Source organism: Panthera onca, chromosome B1 (assembly GCF_046562875.1).
Source record: "Panthera onca isolate mPanOnc1 chromosome B1, mPanOnc1 haplotype 2, whole genome shotgun sequence".
Lineage (NCBI taxonomy): Eukaryota > Metazoa > Chordata > Mammalia > Carnivora > Felidae > Panthera > Panthera onca.
In genome coordinates this window covers 173,189,705-173,212,087 of record NC_138342.1, presented here as the reverse complement: position 1 = coordinate 173,212,087, position 22,383 = coordinate 173,189,705, and the positions used below count along the sequence as shown (strand labels likewise).

The window sequence follows — 22,383 nt, the reverse complement described above, 5'->3', positions numbered from 1 at the left end:
GGGAGGAGAAAACCGCCAGCGCCTGCCCAATCGCAGGGACCACCGTGGGAAGGCTGGACAGGTGAGAGGGAAAGATCCGAAGAAAACAAACACCATCTTTTTAGAACTTTGTCAACTGTCCTCACAACCCACGTCTGGTGTTCAAAGCTGTGCGAGTGCTTGGAATCACTCCGAAACAATTACCTTCACAGTTTAAAGGCTTCAGAGTGTAAGTGGTGCTTCCTAAAACAAGAAGCCCGTATTTGTACCACAAATTGGAACTCGTTCCAAAGCCTCCTCTTAGGAAAAAAACAACAACAACAGAAGAACTTAAAAGTCATGAAAAATTCACATGCAGCTAAAGCTAATAAACATAAAAATACCAAACACACACAAATCCCCAAAGCAATTTCATCTATTTCTAGGTAGGCCTGAGACGTTCCTTATGAGTAATAGAGATTCTACACCATAGAAAAGACAGCATTACAACATCCTAGTATTAAAATACGCTCATGTGCTTTAGTTCTGATTCTACGTCATACCCATCGTTTATGTAGCTGGCCTCCTACAAATTAAAAGGCGCCATTAAGGAGGCTGTTTAGACAAAAAGTGGCTCCAAAGCTTGTTTAAAATAATTTTTTATTGCCCAGGATATTTTTTTTTGTGTGTCTTGGTTTTTTTTGTTTGTTTGTTTTCTTTTTTAATAACTATAAATTCAAGCTTAGGGAAGCTTGCCTTTGTCTTGAAAAAAACAAAACAACAAAGCTGTCATATCATTTGCTAACCTGATCTCATTTGAAGAGAGAGATGGTAGTTATCTTGCAAGAGCAAAATTTATACCACGAATGATGCAGGTCTAAGTCTGGTAGCACTAAAAGGAGACGATAGCATTGTTGACAAAATTATAATCTGCTGGTGGCATTTGCGGAAAAGAAGCCCTTGCAAATTTCTAAATAACAGTAAACTCTGTTAGGAAATTCTAAAGTGTCTTACAGGCCAAAAAGGGAATGAGGTTAGTAAAATGCCTCAACAGAGTTTGAATAAAATACTGGATTTGAGAGTTACTGGAACTTGGATATGTAAAAATAGGGTGGTAGGTTGGGTCATGCTTACAATGGTCTCAAGTTCAAATAAACTATTGTGACAATACACCACTTCACAGGTCACACGCTTGTCCAGGGGCTTTTCTTTCCTTCAGTAGGTGCTGGCAGAAGGTGTGCTCAGTCGCTTTCCAATATAGATGCTGAAAGGAAACAGAGTGTGTCACGTTTCATCGGCTTCAACAGGTGTATACCAGCTTTCCACAGGCTGAACTGTACTTAAAAACTAAATGTTTCAATTCTCGTAGAAGGCTAAAAGGTGTCAGTGCACAGTTCCCTATCATCCTGAAATCACTGCTGACTTACTTAAAACTAGTCAGCAGCCAGCCAAACTGGTTTTATATAATTATGTTTACTCATTAGGCAGGACTGGACAGCACAGGGGCAGCGATCCGACAAAAGTAAAACCAGAGAGAACAGATTCCCCAAAGAACAAAGCACAAACTTCCTTTGAGATGTTCCCTTACAGCGGACAGAGGTCTATTGATATTTGAGATACGACATACGGTAATGAGCCAAATCACAAAGCTGCCAGTGCCTTACAGTGGGCTCTTACGAACCATTTAACTCTTCAGGATCAGGCCTAACATTGCTTTCCCATGCCAAGCAAGCATTTTACCATTAAGTAACGTAAGCGGAAAGGAAGTTAAGGAAAATAGGAATTTAGTCCCACCCCTCCCAGTGTAACAAAACCAACCAACTTTCTCAAATCCTTTTTTCTACATTCATCGATAATAACACACTTATTCCAGCAAGAGAGAGAATCTGAAGACTCATGAAAGAAAGAGCCCGCACAAGGTACAAAAACCAACTCCCTGAGGGCAAATGAACTACTCTGCAGTCAATACTAAAAGGGAATTAAAAAAAAATTTTTTTTGAATGTTTATATTTTTGAAAGAGAGAGAGAGAGGCAGAGTGTGAGCAGGGGAGCAGAGAGAAATGGAGACACAGAATCCAAAGTGGGTTCCAGGCTCTGAGCTGTCAGCACAGAGCCCGATGCAGGGCTCGAACTCACAAACCGCGAAATCATGACCCAAGCTGATGTCGGAAGCTTAACAGACTGGGCCACCCACGCGCCCCTATACTGAAAGGAAATTTAAAGTCCTACCCAGTCTGCCCTCACAGCAACCCCAAACGACACTCACACACTTCCTTCCGCACAAACACCTTCCATTCCGCTGTCTGCCATCACGGTCTTTGCCATCACAAAAACAGATCAAGCACCCAGAAAGACAAAAGGAGTCTATGGGAAAGTCACGTATATGTTTCCATGTTTGTGACTGTAAATACTCTCTCATATGCTGAGCTCCTTAAAGGGAAAATAAGGGATATCTCTTTTGCATATTATATAGAGAAAATGACTCCTTGTACATGCTTAAAGAGAATAACAGACCTTAAAAAAAGAAAGAAACTAACAGCTAGTGTTTAACTCCTAAAATTCTCCAAAAAAATAGATTTCCTCAACTGTTCGATCAAAAAAAAAAGAAAAAAAGAATTTAAAAGACTGAAAAATCAATCAGCTACAGGTAAACGTGGGGTCAATTTTAGAAGAGTCAATGAAAATCCTACAGGAAGAAAAATACAGGACCCCCACCAACCTACCAGTTTCACTCAAAGACTATTCAATAAAACTAAAAGGAGACGATAAAAGGAGTGTATTTTCCCATCTGGGGGAAAAAAAATGTTCACATCAGCCCCAAATTTATACACTAAAGGTTAGTTTACTTTAAAGCTTAGCTAATCTTGAATAATTTATAAACGACAAAACCCAAAAGGAAAAATCAGACACAGAAGAGCCCACTTAAAAATGATCACTACAGGACTAACACGAACTACTTACTTTCAAATAAGAAAAACAAAACTCCGCTATTAAAAATGCTTACCAATGTACCAATAACGTATCGGCTTCAACAGTTCTTTTAAGCTCACCCTATCTGCACTCAAACATTAAAAGGGGAACAATACAAACGGTCTCAACCATGTTTCTTACATCTGGAAATAAAATAGGAGGGTAAAATAAATGGAAAACACGCTGGGAGTTCACCAGTACTTACCCTAGCCCCAAAGCCAAAACATGAGAGAGGAAGAGAGATGGAATGAACACTTTAAGAAATTCTGCGGAGAAGATACCCCCTTTCTTCATGGCCCCGCTTTTCCTCATGCTTAAGGAAACGGAGCGTTTGGGGTGTCTGAAGTGGAACTCCCTGGGGAAAGAAAGGCAGAGGAAGGGGTCAGAAATGCACTTGCTGAGAACACCTTGGAAATGAGTAGGTCCGCCGCACGCTGGTAGTTCACACCTCCCCCGTGTCCAGAGGAGACACGGGCAAGAACTCACTTAGGTGGAATGTTTTCGGGTCTACTGGACCAGTCAGACACCCAGTCTACACTTTTCTTCAAAGCATCAACTTCCTTCTCTCCTTCTGCAACCTCTTCTTCTGACTGTAAAGAAGAATTACAACTTTAAAAAGAAAAACAAAGGAAGACCGATTCTTCCTACCACAAAAGACAAATCTAGACAGCAAATATATGAAGATCCTAAGGTTGTGCCTGGGCAATTTTCATGGAAGAAACGTGACAGCTTTCTAAACAGGCTGACAAAATGATCTGAGATCACAGCATTCGAGATCTTAAAAAGAACCTGAGCGGGCCTCACTGCGGTTCTATCTAAGCAGAGGATGTGAACCTCAAAAAAGCGCACTTGGGGCTATCATGCTAGGTACAGTGCAGAAACCATTAATAACTGTTGAATCTGGGCAATGTTTCTTCACAGGCCCACTGCAACATTCTTTTCACTTTTGTACGCACTTAAAATTTTTCATTATTAAAACTAAAAGACAACATATCCAAATGTATATACAAACCAATTAAAGTGATGAGGGAAGAAATCAGTGGGAGAAGTGATGAAGAAGTAAATAATAATATTTATTAATCATTCATCAAAATACCAGCATCATTCTAAGCACTTCACATGCATTAATCTTTACCTTGCAACAACCCTACAAAAACAGGAATTACTGACATTCCATTTTACAGATGAGGAAATGAAGACATAAAGTCAGTAACTGCCTAAGGTTCCGTAATCAGTAAGAGGCGGGGCCAGTATTTCAACCTGGGCAAACGGTCTTCTACAGCCCCCACTCATAAGCATTAGGTTTTATTTTTTAGACAAATCACTAAACATTTCCCAAGGTTTATTCAAAAGTACTTACACCAAAAGTTTCTTGGACTCATTTATTTGCTACTGACTTAGAATTCGACATTTTTCCATCAGATAAATGAGAAAGAAGTCTTTGCTCTTGCTAACTATAGGCTATAGTTTCAGGCCAAGAACATGCAAAAGAAGCCACAGGAATTTTTAGGAGATATTCCTAAAAATGAACAGCAATGTTCACTCAGCTTTACAGAATGGATGCTAGGACCTCAAACCAAAGGGTCTCAGAGCAAACTATTTTGATTTGTTACTTTGCTTGAATAGGATTCATTCTTTGGCCAAAGCTTTCATTCTTTTCGCAGACAGCAATGAAATGCAGAACTTAATAGATCAACATGATTCTCTCTGACAGGCTAGTTCTTTTTGAAACAGGTGCCCCAGTAAGGTGGTTTCAGAATAAAATGGGCTACCTGCATCTAGAGACGATCGAACCGGAAGTAAAATCCCTGTGGATTTCTGCTACTCTGGTAGTACCATTCTTATTTAGTTCTGCTGGATTTAGCAAATTCCGCTGAATGACACAATGTAGCCTTTAGGATTAAGCTTTTTCCACTGGGTGTTGAGATTACTCAGAATCATGAGTTGGCTCTTTGTGAAATAAATCTGAAAACATCCTAAATCAAAAACAATAAACTGTTACAATTTACTTAGAGACCAGTTTGTGTACCCACAATATCTGGCTATATGCAACACTGCACAACATTCTGCTTCCAGTTTCCAACTCTGGTCTCACATGTCTCTCCTTAAAACTGCTCGAAGATTTACATTTAAATTTGTGAACAGATCAGTATTTCCTACTTTCCAAGAGAATGAAAATGTGGTAAGATTTTACGCTCTAATTTTTTCGAAGCTGATGTCATTTTCTCTCAGTTGAGTGAAGCAAAGTTTTTAGACTACTAGTAAAAAACAAATAAACAACAACAAAATACAAATTGCCCAAATCAGTTTAGACTGCTTACCTTAAGAACCAAGAATCTCATGCTATCCTCCTTTACTACCACCGTGTGCTTCCCTTTTATTCATGTTAAATTTGCCAGTTTCAGGTTTTAAATTACCTTCTAATCCTTGGAATTCCGGAATATGGTAAAAATGTACTTAATCTAATTAATACGATTTGTGCTTTTAAACTGAATTATCCTCTCTCTACACCCACATCTAAAAAAATTCTCATCATTTTAGCCTGTTCTCGTGCGGAAGTCCCTCACCTTCAAATCACTTACATTTTCCTTCCTTGGGCCACTCAAGTTCTCTACATGTGACTATTAAACTGCATACAGTGGGGTCCCTGGGCAGATAAACCACAGTTTTACAAGAGGGAGAAGGGAGGACATCTTCAGTCTGCATCATGACTTCAAGAGACCATTTACAGTCAATTTTCTACTATAAAACAAGACTCTTGAGGACTATGGTCATAAAAGTATAGTCTGAATGATCCTTTTCTTAAATGCATTACCCCTTAGGCTTCTTCACAGCATAACTTAGCAGGCATGTTTTCGTTCATTCTCATGACCTTATGAGCTCTCCTGAAATCAATCCCCTGCAAGGACTTATTACAGTAGAAGGAGCAGGCCCAGACAGCCCTGGTTTCAATCCTGGCTCTATTGTGTATTGGCTTTGTGATCTTAGATAAGTAACTTCTCGAAGACAAAGTCTCACTTTCCCCATTTGTTCTCAGGGCTAACATCACCTCTTTCACTGGACTGAGAACATCGAAAGTGGGAAAAACTTTTTTTAGGAATAAATTTAGCACCAAGAATATATCTATCAGTGTCTTTCCTTTCTCCTAGAAAAGGCTGAAAATGTCATACATTCCTCGTATAGACATATATAAAAATGTTCAATAAAATCAAGTACCATAACAGTCCTGTGGTAACTGCTTCTGTTTGCTAATCCTAAACTTGCTTCTCATTCACAAATATAAAATGTGTCCTCCCAAGCCCTAAAGTTACTCATTTTTAAACGATCGTTTCTTCAATTTTAAAAAAGCAATGAAAAAGGCTTTTTGAAAGCTTAAGTAAATCATACCTACTGATGTCTTATTAAAAGTCTTACTTCAATGTTCCTTTAGGTACCTGTTTCTGAATAGGAACCACACTAGCAATACGACCATAATCCGACACAGAAGCCAAAAGATTTTCATTATCTTTCCTAAATTTCACAAATTCCTTTGGAATTCTAGGATGGATGCAGTCAGCTCTAGAATTCCATTTGAATTCAATTATCAGTGAAGGCTAATTGTACACTGCCACTCCATGAACCAGGAGAGCACCTATCAAAGTGTTTCATTAGGTGGTTAGGGAGCTTATTCGGGGGTGGGGGGGGTGGGGGGAAGTATGTGTGAAGGGGGAGGGAGGTCTAAGATCAAATTAACTTGGAAAACACTTGGTTTAAATAAACAGATTCTTTTACTGCAGGAGTTGTCAGAGCCTTTAAGGTACTACTATGTGCTGTAAATACTGGGATGGGAGGGGGAGGGAGCACAGGGGCTGTATTATCTCCACTTAACTTGCCTTCAGGATTATTTTATGGAGCTTCCCATTGAGCAACTGTTTCTCGAAACACATTCTGGAAAAGGCTAATCTAGATTTTCAATCTGTCTGTACGAAAGACAAAATGGATTGAGGATATCTTCCTCAGGAAAGACTACAACAAAGAATTAATTTCACTTCTCTGTCTTGGGATTCCTTAGTCCACTTTGCCATGGAAACTATATATTTTCTTCTTCATTAGTTATAGCATATCCACATGGCAAACCGGACATACGTAAGCCAGCAATTCAACAACTACAGTCAGAACAGCTTCCTACGTGAGAGCCTTGCTACTATAACCTTCTCTATAAGATAAAGCTCATCATAATATAAATTTGTATTCAATCCACAGATCTGCGAGGTTTCAGGACAGCACAAATAGAATATAGGCAAAGCAGGGAGAAATTGTGCAGCCTTCGGAAACAGAAAATACTGGGTGCATCCAACATACCATGTAAAATGTTTCTAGTGCAAAGGGGTTTAGGACATTGTAAAGTGATAACCCCACAAAACAAAGTTTCTGTCAGAATCCATTTAAACAAACCTCCATCAAACACTCTGCAAGCACCTAACACAGGAGAGCAAGACAACGGTTCCTGTCCTCACGAATTTGCACTGACCCTTTTCGGTGAAAGTTAAGGGCTGGCTATGAACATTCTACATCACGAACAACAAGTATTTACTCATCGTAAGTTTTATAATATAAACCCTTGTAAGCTTTCAATACTATATCCGTTGATTTTACTAAAACATCAATTCCTAGTGAACTATTCTTATCTTCTTTAATTTAATGAACTCTGCAAAATTTAGATGAATTCTCTCTCTAGCTGTTGTATTCACTTCAAAAGTCACTGCTTTGATTTCAGATGCAGAAAAAGTTTTCATACCTGGCTCTACAGCTTTCCTTTTCATTCATTTTGTGACCTTACATAAAACTCCTCAGTTTTCCATTTATAAACTCAAGAAACTAGCCCAGAATACAGAATGATACATCATAGATAAGAATTTTCCAATTCTGGGGGTACCTGGCTGGCTCAGTCAGTTGAGCGTCCGACTTCGGCTCGGGTCATGATCTCACGGTCCGTGAGTTTGAGCCCCGTGTCGAGCTCTGTGCTGACAGCTCAGGGCCTGGAGCCTGCTTTGGATTCTGTGTCTCCCTCTCTCTCTGCCCCTCCCCCACTCACACTCTGTCTCTCTCTCTCTCCTTCAAAAATAGACACTTAAAAAAAATTAAAAAAAAAGAATTTTCCAATTCTTTTAGGGTGATAGGACCCCAAATTCTCAGCTGTAGAGAAGTACAAGGGCTGTATCATCCTAACCAAATTATACAACCAGAAACTGAATAACTTAAAACAGCTTCCAAGTACTTTTTAAAGTCTTCTTATTCTTCAATATATTTTAGCAAAACACACTTATCTAGAGGTTCACATTTTTCCTAATTGTTTACTGTACATCAGAACAACGAACACACGCACACACACCTGAGAGCTATGGTCCCTGCTGGTGTGCATCTCCACATCAAACATAATCTGCCCATCTTCTTGTGGGGAAGGGCTAGAAGAGAAAGAATTTAGCCATTAATTTTAGTTCTCATTTTGCCAAGTAAATTAACCTCCACTGGAAATTAGAAAACTGAAAGTTACAGTAGAATTGGTTTTGAAAAAGCCGCAAATCAAAAAGTATTATCTTTTCTGAAATCAAGCACTCTTGTTTCCAAAATGTTCTGGAATTTTGTGTGGTGGTGATGAATTTCTTTGCAATGATAAATTTCCTTATTTTTACTCTTTTTCCAATAAAGGTACAATGATCTACAAATTCAGAAAGCTGGTTTGGGATTCTTTTGCTCAAAACTCTTTCCTCATTAAATAATTCATCACCAGCAAGTCTCAACATGTGAAAGCAGTTTTCAGAGCCTAGTTGGTTCCCAGCCTCCTGAGGAGCTTCCTGGGTATAATCTGAAACCGGCCCCCAAATGGGAGGGCGAGGAGAGCAAAAGAGGCAGGCCACCCCACATCGGTAGGTGACGGCTTTGAAGAGAGAGGGAACTTACAGATGAGGTTTGTCTTGGGGTGACAGTAAGTCGAGCACATCAGATTGCCATCAGCCTGCCACATCTTAAAAGTTCATACAGAGGCCTTAACTGGGTCTAGTCACATATGCCGTTCAAACAGTCTCAATACCACATTTCTGTCTCAAAGCTGTATTCCTCAGGCAGCTTCTGAGAGCTGGGAAGGTAGGCACATTCCAAGGTCAGGAGAGGGGCTGGGGAGCCTCCAGTTGCCCAAGTCCAGCTTCAGGGTCAATCTGCGGTCATGTCTTCTCGAACACCTCCTCTGGCACTCTTTCAAAGGGTCTTCAAGTTTAAAATTGTGCTCGCGATACTATTACGATTTATTTGCCTTTGTCATTCTTATTCTGTCATGTCTGTCATTCTTACTCCGTGTATCGTGAAACTTTCCAAAGGCTACATGATGTGTTTTATGACAACAGACCCAGTGCAAAAGCAGAGGAGAATCCAGCTGTTTTCTATTAAAGCCAGATATTAAAGAGATTTGCAAAAATGTAAAACAATGCTACTAATTCTCACTAATTTTTTTGGTTATGAAAAAGTTGCTTTTCATTTTAAAAAGCTACTTACATTGAAATGCAAAGGGTTTATTATTGTTGAATGAGTGCGTATTTTGAAACTTTCTGTTTTAATTTCTAATACAGTTAAATGTTGAAATATATAACCCACATAATCCAAGGACTTTTGGGGATCCTAATAATTTTTAGGGCTGTAAAGGAGTACTGGGACCAAAGAGTTTCAGAACCACTATTCTACTTGTTTCAGAAATATTTGCTTTGAGATATCTCAGAGTGAATTACTGAAGCTCATATATGAATATGGAACTTTAATGAAAAGTACAATATTCCCCAAAACAAAAATTTACAGATAAACTTTTCGACAAAACACGTGACTGCAAACTATCTTGATACAATAGATGAACACAACATGCTAAGTTCTATTCTTAGTTTTGTCAGCGATTCCTTGTGTAACCACGGCAGGTTGTTGCTTCTCGGCCTTTCGGCTAAGATCAAGTATAACACAACAGGTCACTAGATTTTCCACTATACACCCCGCCCCCACCTCCCAAATCTAAACTGAAGTATGGATGAAAACGCTCAGGCCTGACTTGTTCAAAGGCCTAGATATTAACTGTTCAAGATACCAAGAGCACGTGTAGAATGTTAACATATAGAAATGATGGTGAGACACACTCAAAAATAAGTTCACCTGAAATCTGTCAGACTGATTCGGCCTAGGAGCCTCAGACTATTATCATTGACACAAGAGAGTCCTAAATAGGGACGGCAAGAGAGAAAAGCGGATTCTGTACCGCACAAACATTTTAGTGTATTTAGAAAATTTTGGTCTTAAACTAGGAATCTCAGGCTACAGCACAGGAACCAGGCAGGAGGCACTCTTGTCCTCAGTTTACTGTCCTTATGCTCCAACACCATTGAGTTCACAGCCAGAGATCCAGTTAAGGGCGAGCCTTCCATAGCCATAAGCAGGTCAACGCAGTAGAATGACACAGTCAAGAACCCTACAGGAGCACTTCTCTCCTTCTACGCTCTTCTTTATCGTTGGAACCAATCCCACTTAGGAAAATACTCAATGTTTCACTGGTCAACGGTTTACTCCTCCTAACAATGTGAAATGCATTAGAGCTTCAATTCTGGCTCATGATAGAATTAGCTGGGGAGCTTTTAAAATATCCTGTCTCTACCCCACCCCTCACAACGGAATGAGAATCTCTAGGGATGGGGTCTGTGCACTGGTATTTTTAAAAGCTCCCTAGGCATGTCTGGTGTGTAGGCTGAGAACTCCCGCAATAGGGTGAAACGCGATATAAAACACAGGGGGGTTATCTTCTTACAACCGCCACAGTGACAAAAATGTATCTGTGGGATAATTTTTAAATTCCAAGTTCGGTTGGTCCTTGAACAATACAGGGTGCTGAGGCCACCCCACAAAGTTAAAAACCTGTGTATAACTTTTGACTCCCCCAAAACTTAATCGCTAATAACCTACTTTTGACCAGAAGCCTTACGGATAACATAGTCAACTGACACATATCCTGTATATGTATTGTCTAGTGTATTTTTACAATAAAGTAAGCTAGAGGAAAAACATGTTAAAGATAATCACAAGGAAGAAAAAAACACATTTACAGTATTGGACTGTATCGAAAAGCAGTCACATGACTGTGCAGTTCAGACTCACGTTGTTCAAGGGTCACTGTATACATAAATTAGCTTTGAGACTAATATCCAAGAATCCTAGAATTTCTCCATCTATAAGAAACACTTCTCAATGACTTCAAATATAGGGATGCATGGCAATTCAAATGACCCGAATTTTGAAGACATTTCTGAATGTTAAAATGTGTTATATAGCAGGGGAGAGTATTACTGAGCTCGAGCTGTAGGCCTTCTCTGAAAGATGACCAGGAACCCAGCGCGTAAAGGCACACAAGCTGAGGGACAGGAAAGTGCTCGAAGGCATGCGCCACGCCTCACTTCACATGTTTAAAGACCTAACTTGAACATGATCGTGAGAAAGTAAATTCATGTCCAATCACAAGTATAACTACAACCACAAGTGAAAGAAGTTGACCAGAAAAGCAAGCAAGGGACTTCTTCTCTGCTCAATGACCACAGCAAGTGAACAGGTTAAGGGACACATTGATGCCAATCATCAAGGGTCATGTACTTGAATGCAGAAAAGCCTTAGAAACAAGCCTAGAACAAGCAGAAAACTTCAGAAACGCATAACGAGTCCCATAATATAAATGCAGCGTAATAGAAACTTCATTCTGAAAGACAGATGAATGCTGTTGCTACTGGAATCAGTGGCAAGCTGCTCAGCAAAGAGCCATCTGCTCTGCTTCTAACGAGGCTCCTGGGAAGTACAGGGACAGAGGCAGAGGCGGGGGTGCGCGGTGGGCCAGAGCCAGCAACCCAGTCCTCTGCTACCTTGGTGACATCGGTGGATCATAAGACAGGCAGGAACTTCAAACGTGACTGAACTCCTGTTTCTCCTTTTAAACTTTTTCTGATATATAAAATGTGCTATATATACATTTTACACAAAGTACAAAAATGTTCAGAAGAAGAAAAATATCCATAATTCCATCCCTTAGAGATAATCACTTTTATTTTTAGTACCCATTTTTAAGTGTTTCCTTAGCCTTTTCCTCGTGCGTTTGCATTTTCTCCGTGGATAATATCAGTTAACTCTTAGTTAACCACATCATCCAGTATCCCGTAATGCTAACGTATGGCCGTCACAGACCAGGAGGTGTTAGGTAGATCACCATGTCATTTAATACCGCGTCCCCCGGGGGAAAAAAAAATGACGCTTACACTGAAAAGCAAACAAACAACTTGGTTTCATTCAACTCAATCACCGTGCCCTTACTCTTTCACCATAAGCAGTTCTTCATCAGTGGAATTACTTTTCCCGAGTTAAATATAGAAATATGAGGTCTAAAATAAAAGTTCCTCTGAAGAAACAGAATGGCCTCCCAAATTAACTATCTTGATAGCCGGTGGTCAGTGTTTCCACCCTGCAAATTCTGCCGTAACTTGCATCAACTGCAGTTCCTAGGACTCAGAAACATTTACGGAGTGTTACTACACACCAGCACCATGACTATCAAGGGTACCACGGAGATGAAACATGACCCCTGATCTTCGGAGACTCACAAGCTAGAAGGGGGGACAGACATAGAAGAGGTAACTGGCAGAATGTGATCTCTGAAACAGGGACACAAAGGAAAATGGGAAAAAGCTGGATTCATTCTACAAGTAAACATTTATGCCCTTGACTTTTAAACCGATAAATACCAAAAAATGATACACTCTGAGTAAAGAAACTGATTTAATCTAGGGGAAAACACTAGGGACTCAACTATTTGTCAATTAGCTCTCTGATTTAAATTCACATGCTGCAATAAATCAGGAGTCATATTTTGTCAAATGAAGACGAAAGCAAATTTATTTCTTCTAATGGGAATTAACCTTGTAACCCGTCTGTTTTCCGAATTCTACCAAATCATGGATCTCACTTACCTGTCACAGTGAGAACTGGCTCTTGAACTACTCTGTCCTGATTCGTGTTGTGCGTCCAAAAGAATCTTTTCCATGTCTCCATTGTGGATAGAGGATGAGGAAGGTACGTGTTCTAGCCCCCCATTTTTCCCATTGCCATTATCATTGCCATTGCTGCTGTTCATAGGGAGCTCCACCCAGGAACCTGTTGGACGAGTCAGATAGCTTAAGTTAACCACAGCAGAACCAAACTCTGTCATGTGCACACAGATGCGAATGTGGTGAATTCCGATAAGAATTCGGTCTTGCCTTAAAGCAAACGTAGAAGTACTCTGAAGACAATAAATAAGGAGCAACAGAAGTCTAAAAATGTGTATAGTTCTTGTTCCTGAAGTAGCTCATGCAATCAACCAATTTAGAAGAAGCTGGAACTCTAACCACTAGTATCTTAGAAAATGTGTTTTTCGGCCAATTTTCTCTCTAGTTAAAGCTTAGTTTATATACAATAAGCACTCCTCTGAAAACTCTGAGATTGCTTTCCAAAAAATAAATGGCTACTTTATTACAAGACAGCCTACTTATCTTCAATATTTTAGTTATAGATGTATTTAATGTAACACATATTTTTCCCCAAAGTCTACTTCAGCTGTTTAGTTGTGCCCTCCCCACAGATAAAATAAACACATGGCTTAGAAACTTCATGAAAGTCATCTAAATAAGTCAACAACTGTCTTAATTAGTATAAACAATTGAGAAGCTCCCAGAGAACTTAACTCCAATCGTAAGTTTCAATTTGTGTACACATGTGCAAAATGAACGAATGCATCCAGCTCTTAATTAAATCAGGTGGTAACACTAAGAATTCTGAAAAAGCTCGTCTCCATGCCACCGATTAGTTTCTTCCTTTCCTCTGTACCTCACCCCTTTCTATTCCCTTTCTCTATGTACTAACCGTACCTTGTGGACTTGACTTTTCTTCTCTCCCACGAGCTCCTACTTTCTAGGGTTTCATTAAGCCTTGTTGGTTTTAGGGGAGAAACTACTGTGCATCTGCACAGGAGACACTGAGGTTTTCTCAGGCAAACAGTCAAAGGGGGTGGAGCCACGGGAAAGGGGATGTGGCCTCGGTAATCTGGACAGCTCTTGAAAATATTTACTGGCTCCATGAGTTTGCCGACACATTAAGATGCTTTAATTTTAATAAGAATTGGCAGCAGTAGCCAACAGGCCAACTTCACAACAAAAAGAGATAGTGATGGATTTGCTTCATACTTTGCATATTTTTTTATTTATTTTATTTATTTTTTATTTTTAAAATTTATTTTACTTATTTTTGAGACAGAGAGAGACAGAGCATGAACGGGGGAGGAGCAGAGAGAGGGAGACACAGAATCTGAAACAGGCTCCAGGCTGTCAGCACAGAGCCCGGCATGGGGCTCGAACTCACGAACCGCGAGATCGTGACCTGAGCCGAAGTCGGACGCTTAACCGACTGAGTCACCCAGGTGCCCCGCATATTTTGTTTTAGAAAATATAATGAAGCAGGCTGGTAGGGCCATCTCTCTAAACTCCCAGCATAAGTGTTAAGCGTTCTGTGGCTGAACAGTCTTCCATCAGTAAATCACAAGTAATCACCAAAACAGGCTCAAACCCTCAAATGGACTATTAATGAAGTGAGGACTATTCTAGATCCAAAGTGAACACATCATCCTTCTATGAAGGAACAGCTCAAAGGCGACCTGCCTGGAAATCAGACTCCACCGCCTGCTCTCTGCCCGTATTTCTCAGCTTCAGTATTCTCATTTGCAAAACAGATATAAAAGCACAGACCCTACCTCAGAGCTGCTCTGAGGATTAACTAGAGGAACACGGGTGAAGTGCCTAGTAAGTGGGAGATATTCAGCTATCTGCTAGATAAACGAGTTTGTCCTTGTCCAGTACTTAGAACCATGTTTGCTGAATAAAAATGAAGTTACCCTTTCCTCCCTTTCCCTCCACGGCAGTCCCAGTGGGGGTCACAGCCCAATAACCACAACCAAATCTTTGGGACTCTACTGCCAAACAACACGGTTGCAGGACGTCCCCGCGACCTCATTCTATACAGAAACAAAAATGGACAGACTAGGTAGAGTTCAAAATGGATTAACAAATTCGACTAACAAAGCTAAGACAGACTGAACACTAAAGGTAATTTAACTAAATCCTTGGAGTGCCTCTGGAGTGTAGAAGAAACATGCCAAAAGCATCCCTAAATTTAGAGCTCTGCAAAGTATTTTAACTGGAGAGACAGAAAAACAAAGAGGTATATGATAAGTTTTTTTCCTACTCCTATTGTTTTCTACAATTTCAAACTTACTTTAAACCAACAGAATCAGTTCTTCTTGTACTGAAGCCTAATGTATAAACAACACAAACAAAAGACCTGAGCTGCTCTGGTAGAAGAAGTAAGGAACCAGGAGTTCCCGATGGATCTCTGTGGAAGCCAGTCTTCCCTAAAATACAATTAATGTTCACTTCAAGTAGCTGATCAAAGAGAAAACCAGCTGTAACAATATCAGGTTTTCCCCACCTCACCTTTTTGAAGGACTTCCAAACCAATGTCTAGGTTCTACTTCCAGCATTAAAAATATGTAAGGAATCATAATCTATGAACTTGAGAAGACACACTTGGAAAAGCTTGGTAAAAGTGATTTCTGTAACTGGCTTCACACCCAGCATAACTGAAGGCATTTCCACTTAAGGCAGACAAAAATTTGGGGCATATATTAATATCCGTGGTTAAGAGCACAGACTGAAGCCAGACTCCCGTTCTAACACTTAACAGCTGTTATACCCCAAACAGGTTACTTAATCCCTCACTAGTTTTCTCACCTGTAAAATGGGGATAAAAATTATATCTACCTCAGAGGGGTGCACGAAGACAACATGAATAAAGTACTGAGAAAAATAAGGAAAATCATTAGTACATGGTATGTGTTAGCTAATATTGTAATTATACTCTGTATCTTTTAAGAAACACTTCTTAATGCAAAAATGTGTTTCTTGAAAATAAACATACATAAAGTAAAAATACCTTTCTTCCCAATCTCCTATTTCTACTCCCAAATAAAACCACTTTTAAAAAGTTCATAATGTAAACTTCCAGAGCTTTTTCGATAGTTGTGCTTTTTGCTTTTGTCTTTACAAAAAAACTGAATCATACTATACATATTTTTCTGTAAAAAGTGTTTTTTACCTAACAGTTTGTAGATATCTTTCACCATCAATGCATATTACCTTACCTCATTCTTTTAAACAACTGCTTTGCATCTCATAAAGATATACCATACTTTAGCCATTATCCAATGTCGATGGTTAATGATAACCGAAATTGTTTCTAATATGATGTTATTACAATCAGGTCTTCAATAGAGTGTAATTTGACAATATGCATTAAGACACCTAAAAAGGTAGACTTTCCCTAACTCAACAATTCTCCAGATATATCATCTATGGAAATAAACTGTACTGCAGAAACACCTATGCATACAGATATTAAAAGGCTACCTATCAGCTTTATTTTTTGAGTAAAATGGGAAAAAAGTAAACCCGTCTTTCTCAATAGATGGACTACACATGCTTTTCATTACCTCGTTCATTCCTGATTTACAGCTTCAGAATTTCTTGATGTTCTAACTCTACCAATCCTCATAAAGTCCCTTTCTACTTGGAAAGGAAACAAGATATGAGGATTGTGCTGTCCAAGCAATACAAAGTAGAAAAAAATCTCAGTGAATTCTCTTCCTAAAAATCAAGCTTTAAAAAAAAAAAAACAAAAAAAACCAAAAAACTGGCAGGCTCTCTCTGTTATATTAAGTCTACTTACAAACTGAAAAGTGTTCTTATGCCAGACTGTACATATACACCATACATGAGATATTTTCTCAAATCTTTGAGAATTGCTAAGAGGTTCAGAACTGCTAAGAGATTCATGCTTCTATATTTTCTAATCTAGTACATCATGAAGGCTGGTTCAGTAATTGTGATTATATTCATGACTGTATGCTGTATATACTCTTTCTAGTTTTATAATTACTAGTTCAATCCTCTTGCAAGAAGGGGAGTGGGAGAGCTGCAGGGCACAGGAAGGGAGAGAAGGAGGAAGAGTATTTCTCATTTTTCCCCCCAACTTTCCAAGGTCCCATGTGTAACTTTCATCCTAACCAGCAGAGATACATTTCATCATGTCTTATGTTCTTTCCTCCAAGCCTTTATTTTATTTCAAGCACTTGATGCTGGAATGCAGACCAAGAACAGTCACTGATATTCTTCTAAAAAAAAAAAAAAAAAAATCATTTTGCACGAAGGAGTACTTACACACCAGTTACTAATATATTCAAGAATAGTATCGTGAAGCAGTGAAGTTTCACATGCCATAGACTCAAAAGCTCTCTGGCCATACTGGGGAAACAAGTGCATCATGGTTGAAGATGTTTAAAAAGAAAAAAAAAAAAAAAAAAGGCTGTACTTCCTACATTAAACAACAAGAATTATTATATAACATAAATGTCCTATACAAATATTAAGTAACTTGACAGTATTCTTAAGACTAGAACTGAGACTGGAAACTGGAAAAACATCATTTTAACTTTGCCAGTATTCTGTATATTTGTCCATTAATTTGTAAGGAAGGTGAACTGTTCCCCTACAATGGTAAACTAAAAAAAAAAAAAAAAAAAAAAAAAAAAAGTCAGAGAAAGCTTTCATTACTTCAAATATTTCAATAATTTGCTGTTAAAACTCTGTTTTGATTCCTGAACTTAAGATAAAAATCACAAGCCACAGATAATCTGTACAACGAGTTCATCTTCTGTGTTTGACAGTGGTGCAACTTTACCCAACAAAGAACTTCAACTTATCAACAATTTGGGTGGTATTAGATGTCTGAATAAGTTGTTTTGCCCAGTGCCCCAAAATCATTTGAAGGAATCAGGAAGACTTCTTGTTTGGTTTGAACCACTGTTGTATAATGAACTGAAAAAACAAACAATAAAAGGCAAGAGGGGAGTCATTAAATATGGCACTGCCTAAAAGCTTTTCAGTAACTTTTCAAAGCTCACCCTACCCCAAATAAAATACTTGCTATCTAGCAGATTTCCCAAAGCACCATTTGGATATCACACACAGACTGAAAGTTCTACTTCTGTTAAGAGCTAATACGAACGCAGCAGCAACGGACTGTCCCAAAACATCAAATACCGCATAGGGTCTTCCAGACACAGAGGTAAACCATCACACACAACTCAACCCCCTTTGTTGTTTTTGCTAGCTGGTCAAAGGAAAACTAAAATGTCTTTTTTTCTGTGAAATCATGCATGCATACTAACCAACTGGCCAAGTCGTAAGCGCTGCAGGATAAGAGGGAGTACAATGAAGAAAGAGTACACCAAAAAGAGCTAGCTGGCTAGGCAGGTCACTTCTGCTCATAAGGCAGGATAACATACTGAGAGAATAGTAAACACACATAACCAGGGCATTCTGGGCCACTGACGTGTCCTGAAAGGAGCACTAGATCATTTGAAAGTAGAAATCTCAGCTCTAAGTCCTAGCCTGCTGTGAACTTGGACAACACACTTTTACTCTCACCCTGCTCCTTTACCAGTAAACAGAGGCAGTTACCTCTAAAGTCTTCCTATTCTGAAATCCCATGCTTCTAAGAGTGTGCTAAAAACAAGTAGTGTTTAAAATGCACATTAACACATGAAACGAATAACGTTTAAAGACACATAAATTAATCCTTACTGTGGGAAATAATATATAATCTTACAGTCCAGAACATAAGACACTTACAAGTTTTAAAAACTCCACCTTTCAGAGATTCATCCATCAAAAGATGGAACAGGAGCAATAAGCAATGAAAACATCTTAAAATAAGAAAATTCTATCCCCATCTTGCGGGGACAGGAATTCTTTTCCCTAAAATAATTTTCAGGCCATGTTGGAACACCTCCCTCTTATGAAAGAGATTGCAATGCCTTGAAGTGTCATTTAAGCATCCAAATGATTTTTAAATGATTTCATCAGGCCATATGCTAACTGTCCCAACTACCTCTTTTATGAGATCAATTGTGGAAAGAAAGGTTAGGCAAGAACCTTTCCAAGACTCTGAGCTTTAAAGACAGCTAGGAACAATCTTAGGACAAGATGTCTGAGCACCGCAATATCTGGATAAGCAACTGTAGTTGCTCATAACTCAATACTGCACATGGACTTCCAAGCGCCCGACTGCATCAGTGTGGTTTTAAGCCCGTTTCTGAACATTTATTGCCCCAGACTCCAAGATTTATGCAATCTCGGGTTTAAAGAGGCCGGTCACAAGAGGTTCTCAGGGCACACAACTCCATCGTTTCAAAAACAAAACAAAAAACTCACTTGGGCCAACTCTAAAAGAAAAAAAAAAAAATCTCAGAAAAAAAAAAAAGTAGCATAGCCTCCTCACACCCCCCACTCCCCAACACGCGCGATACAAGTAACCACTAAATTGCCAAATAATTTTCCTGGCCAGCCTGTGGTAACAAAGGAAGGGAACCAAGGGGCTCACATTCCAAGCCTTGGGGGAAGGCCGACCCAGAGAGGGGAGGTCCGCCGGGCCAGGCCCGAGCCCCGCTGCACACCTGACCTCCCACGCGTCTGCCGGCCGCCCCCTCCCCTCGGCCCGCCGCCCGCGTCCATCCCCCGGCGTCCCCGCTGCACGTCCCCATCCCTGCCCACGTCCCCTCCACCGCCCGCTCCGCCCACCCCACCCTCACCGCGCCCCAAGGCCCGCCCCCCGCGCCCCGATTGGCTCCGCTCGGGGGCCCACCACAGGTGGGATCGGCTCGCCCCCCTTCTCCTCCCACCCATCGGCCCTCCCCGAATGCGAACCCAAGCAGCTCCCCACCCAAGACCCCAGGAGGGAGGGGAGACAGGGCTAGAGGAAGACAGGAGCAACTCGCCCTGACAGGTGACGGGAGCTGTCAGTCACCCGCACATCCTCAGCCGGGGCCAATGGGCTGCCTTCTCCTCCCGCCCTCCGCGCGGAGCTGGCGGCCGCGGCCAGAGCAGCTCCTCCTCCCCCATCCTCTTCACCGAGCCCGCCGGCCCAGCACTCACTGTTGAGGCCGGCTGTCGGGGCCAACGGCTGTTCACCCTCCTCGCAGTTGTTGTTGTTGTTGTGGGGGGGCGGCGGCTGTTCTACTAAATGAGACGACATTGTCGGGCGGCTGGAAGACCCGCGGCCGAAGCAGGACCGTCTCTGGTGTTCGGGCAGCAACACAACAAGCCGAGTCCCCCGCCCCCTTTTCTGCGCCTGCGCAGCCCCTCCCCCGCCCCTGACGTCAGGGTCCGCTAGGGCCACGTGATGACAACACAACAAGCGAAGGGGCGGGGAGGGGGCGTTCCTAGGCGAGCTCCGGATCTGGAGACGCGGGAGTCACGCTGACTCGCGCCCCTGGAATGAATTCTTGCGTGTCATTTGTACTGGCCTGTTGGAGTGACTGATGCGGCTGGAACCGAGATAGAGGTTAGAGAGAAATGTGTAATGAGGAAGTGTGAGGTGCTCATGTGCTGGCACCCAGATCTCCCACACCTACAGGATCAACATTGTTTTAGCCAGTCCCCCGAACATTTCAGTATAAAGGCTCACTTCTGTAATAGGTATCATGGTGACACAAAGGAAGCAAAAACCCAGGTGCCTCCCTGTCTTAAAACCTAAAACAAAGTTGGCGATATATTAACACTCTAAATAGGGAACAATGTAAGGCACGCCAGAATTTTAGTTGTTACAGATTTTTTAAAAATTTAAATTTCAAATGTACTATTCCATCATTGTAAAAAGTGGAAAATTCCAGGAAGACATACCGAAGAAAATAACCACCCAGATTCCATCACTGAACCTATTTCTGGGACTGGACATGGGAAACCATGTTCCTTCTGCTTGGGTGGCGCTAAACTTCTTTATATTCCTAAACACTCCACCTATTTCATATCCATGTCTTTGCCTTTCCTTGGTCTGTGTGGCATATATTTCTCTCAGTCTGTCATCTTTTAACTTTGTGTCACTCTGCAAATGTTCAAAATTTTCATGCAATCAAATCTATTACTTTCATATGGTTTGGGTGCCATATTTGACACCAAGATTTTAAATCCATTCCTTATAAGTGTTTCTAATTTTCTTATAGCCTTACTTTTTTATATTGAGACCCTTAATCTATATGAAATTTATTTTTGATTTGTTGTACATTAATTAACTTCAGTTCTTTCCAACTGAGTAGTCAATTGAGTCAATGATATTTATTAATTTTTAAGTCCTCCTTTCCACACTGATTTGAAACTGTACCTTTTTTATTATTACCATCTGGGGGGGGGGAGGAAGGAAGGGTGATTGAGCAGGGGAGAGAGGCAGAGGGAGATAGAAAAGAGAGAGAGACAGAGACAGAGAGAGAGAATCTTAAGAAGGCTCCATGCTCAGCACTGAGCCTCACGCAGGGCTCTATCCCACGACCCTGGGATCATAACCTGAGCAGAAATCAAGAGTTGAATGTCCAACGGACTGAGCAACCCAGTCTGTGAAACCGTACCTTTCTCATGTTCTAAATTTCCTCAAAAACATGAATCTGTTCAAGGCCTCTCTACAATAGCTCCATTAGCTAAAAATAAGAGAAGTTTGTCCCCTCTGTGGTCTTTTCAAAACTTCATGACTGTTTAATAACTCTTTAGATGAACTTAAAAGTTGACTATCCAGGATCGACCATGTATTAGTAGTTATTGAAGCTAGGTGATGGATACATTAAACTATTATTCCAGTTTTCAATATATTTGACAAATTCCACACTAAAAATGTTTTTTAAGGATTTGTCAAATTGCATTGCAAATTCTTTTAAGATTTTGGTCATAAATGTCTTCAATTAAAAGATTAATTGGGAAGATAGTTGACATATTTACAAAACTGCCTTCCCATTCAGGACTATTGTCAATCGTTAAAAGAAAAAGGCAAGCGAATCGCCAGAAAAATTGAGTTTATTCAGGAATAGCAGAGGAGTTGCAAACGATGGTGAACCACAGGCAGGTCTGAAGAAGAAAGAAGAAAGTGTCCTTTAAGAGGAAAGGAAGAGGTTGGAAGAGGTTGTCTTGAGCCAAAGTTCATTAAGGAGAGCAAGAGTTTGAGGTTGTGGCAACTTCTCATTGGCTGAGTAGTTGCCAAGCAAGAGGAAAATCTTCCTTCCTGCTGGGGTATGTGAAGTGAGCTTCGTCCTGCTGAAGGATGTAAGGTAGGCTGCCAAGAGTGGTACCTGCGAACACCCTCTTCATTGATTCCCTTCTCCATTTTGAATTAGGTTTCCTTTATTCATTTTCACATCTCCCTCTTTTGACCAAGATCTTTCCTTGAGACAATTGCTGCTCAAGCATTTGGTTACTTATTTACTTAATTAAACATTTTTGTCTATCA

The 22,383-nt window shown here is 40.4% G+C and overlaps 1 protein-coding gene and 1 long non-coding RNA gene across 4 annotated transcripts in view; one reads left to right on the top strand and one right to left on the bottom strand.

Moving 5' to 3' along the window:
- Positions 1–601: 601 nt before the first annotated feature.
- On the bottom strand, positions 602–20,245 carry BNIP3L (BCL2 interacting protein 3 like). 2 transcript variants are annotated; one of them, XM_060653220.3, is made up of 6 exons: positions 20,049–20,245; positions 12,939–13,122; positions 8,300–8,372; positions 3,415–3,518; positions 3,134–3,283; positions 602–1,222 (listed from the first exon to the last, which is right to left on the bottom strand). In XM_060653220.3, exons 1-6 carry the CDS (start codon positions 20,146–20,148, stop codon positions 1,174–1,176), a joined length of 660 nt encoding a protein of 219 aa, XP_060509203.1. In that variant the 5' UTR covers positions 20,149–20,245; the 3' UTR covers positions 602–1,173. The 2 variants fall into 2 exon arrangements, with proteins under 2 accessions (XP_060509203.1, XP_060509204.1); XM_060653221.3 differs by lacking the exon at positions 20,049–20,245 and adding an exon at positions 13,875–14,001.
- A 67-nt stretch (positions 20,246–20,312) lies between these two features.
- Positions 20,313–22,383, top strand: part of LOC132691674 (uncharacterized) — a 39,903-nt gene continuing 37,832 nt past the window's right edge. The window contains exon 1 of one of the 2 annotated variants that reach the window (XR_009615939.3): positions 20,313–20,457. This is a non-coding gene — a long non-coding RNA (uncharacterized LOC132691674). The remainder of the gene's footprint in view (positions 20,458–22,383) is intronic. The other variant, XR_009615938.3, reaches the window with a different exon arrangement.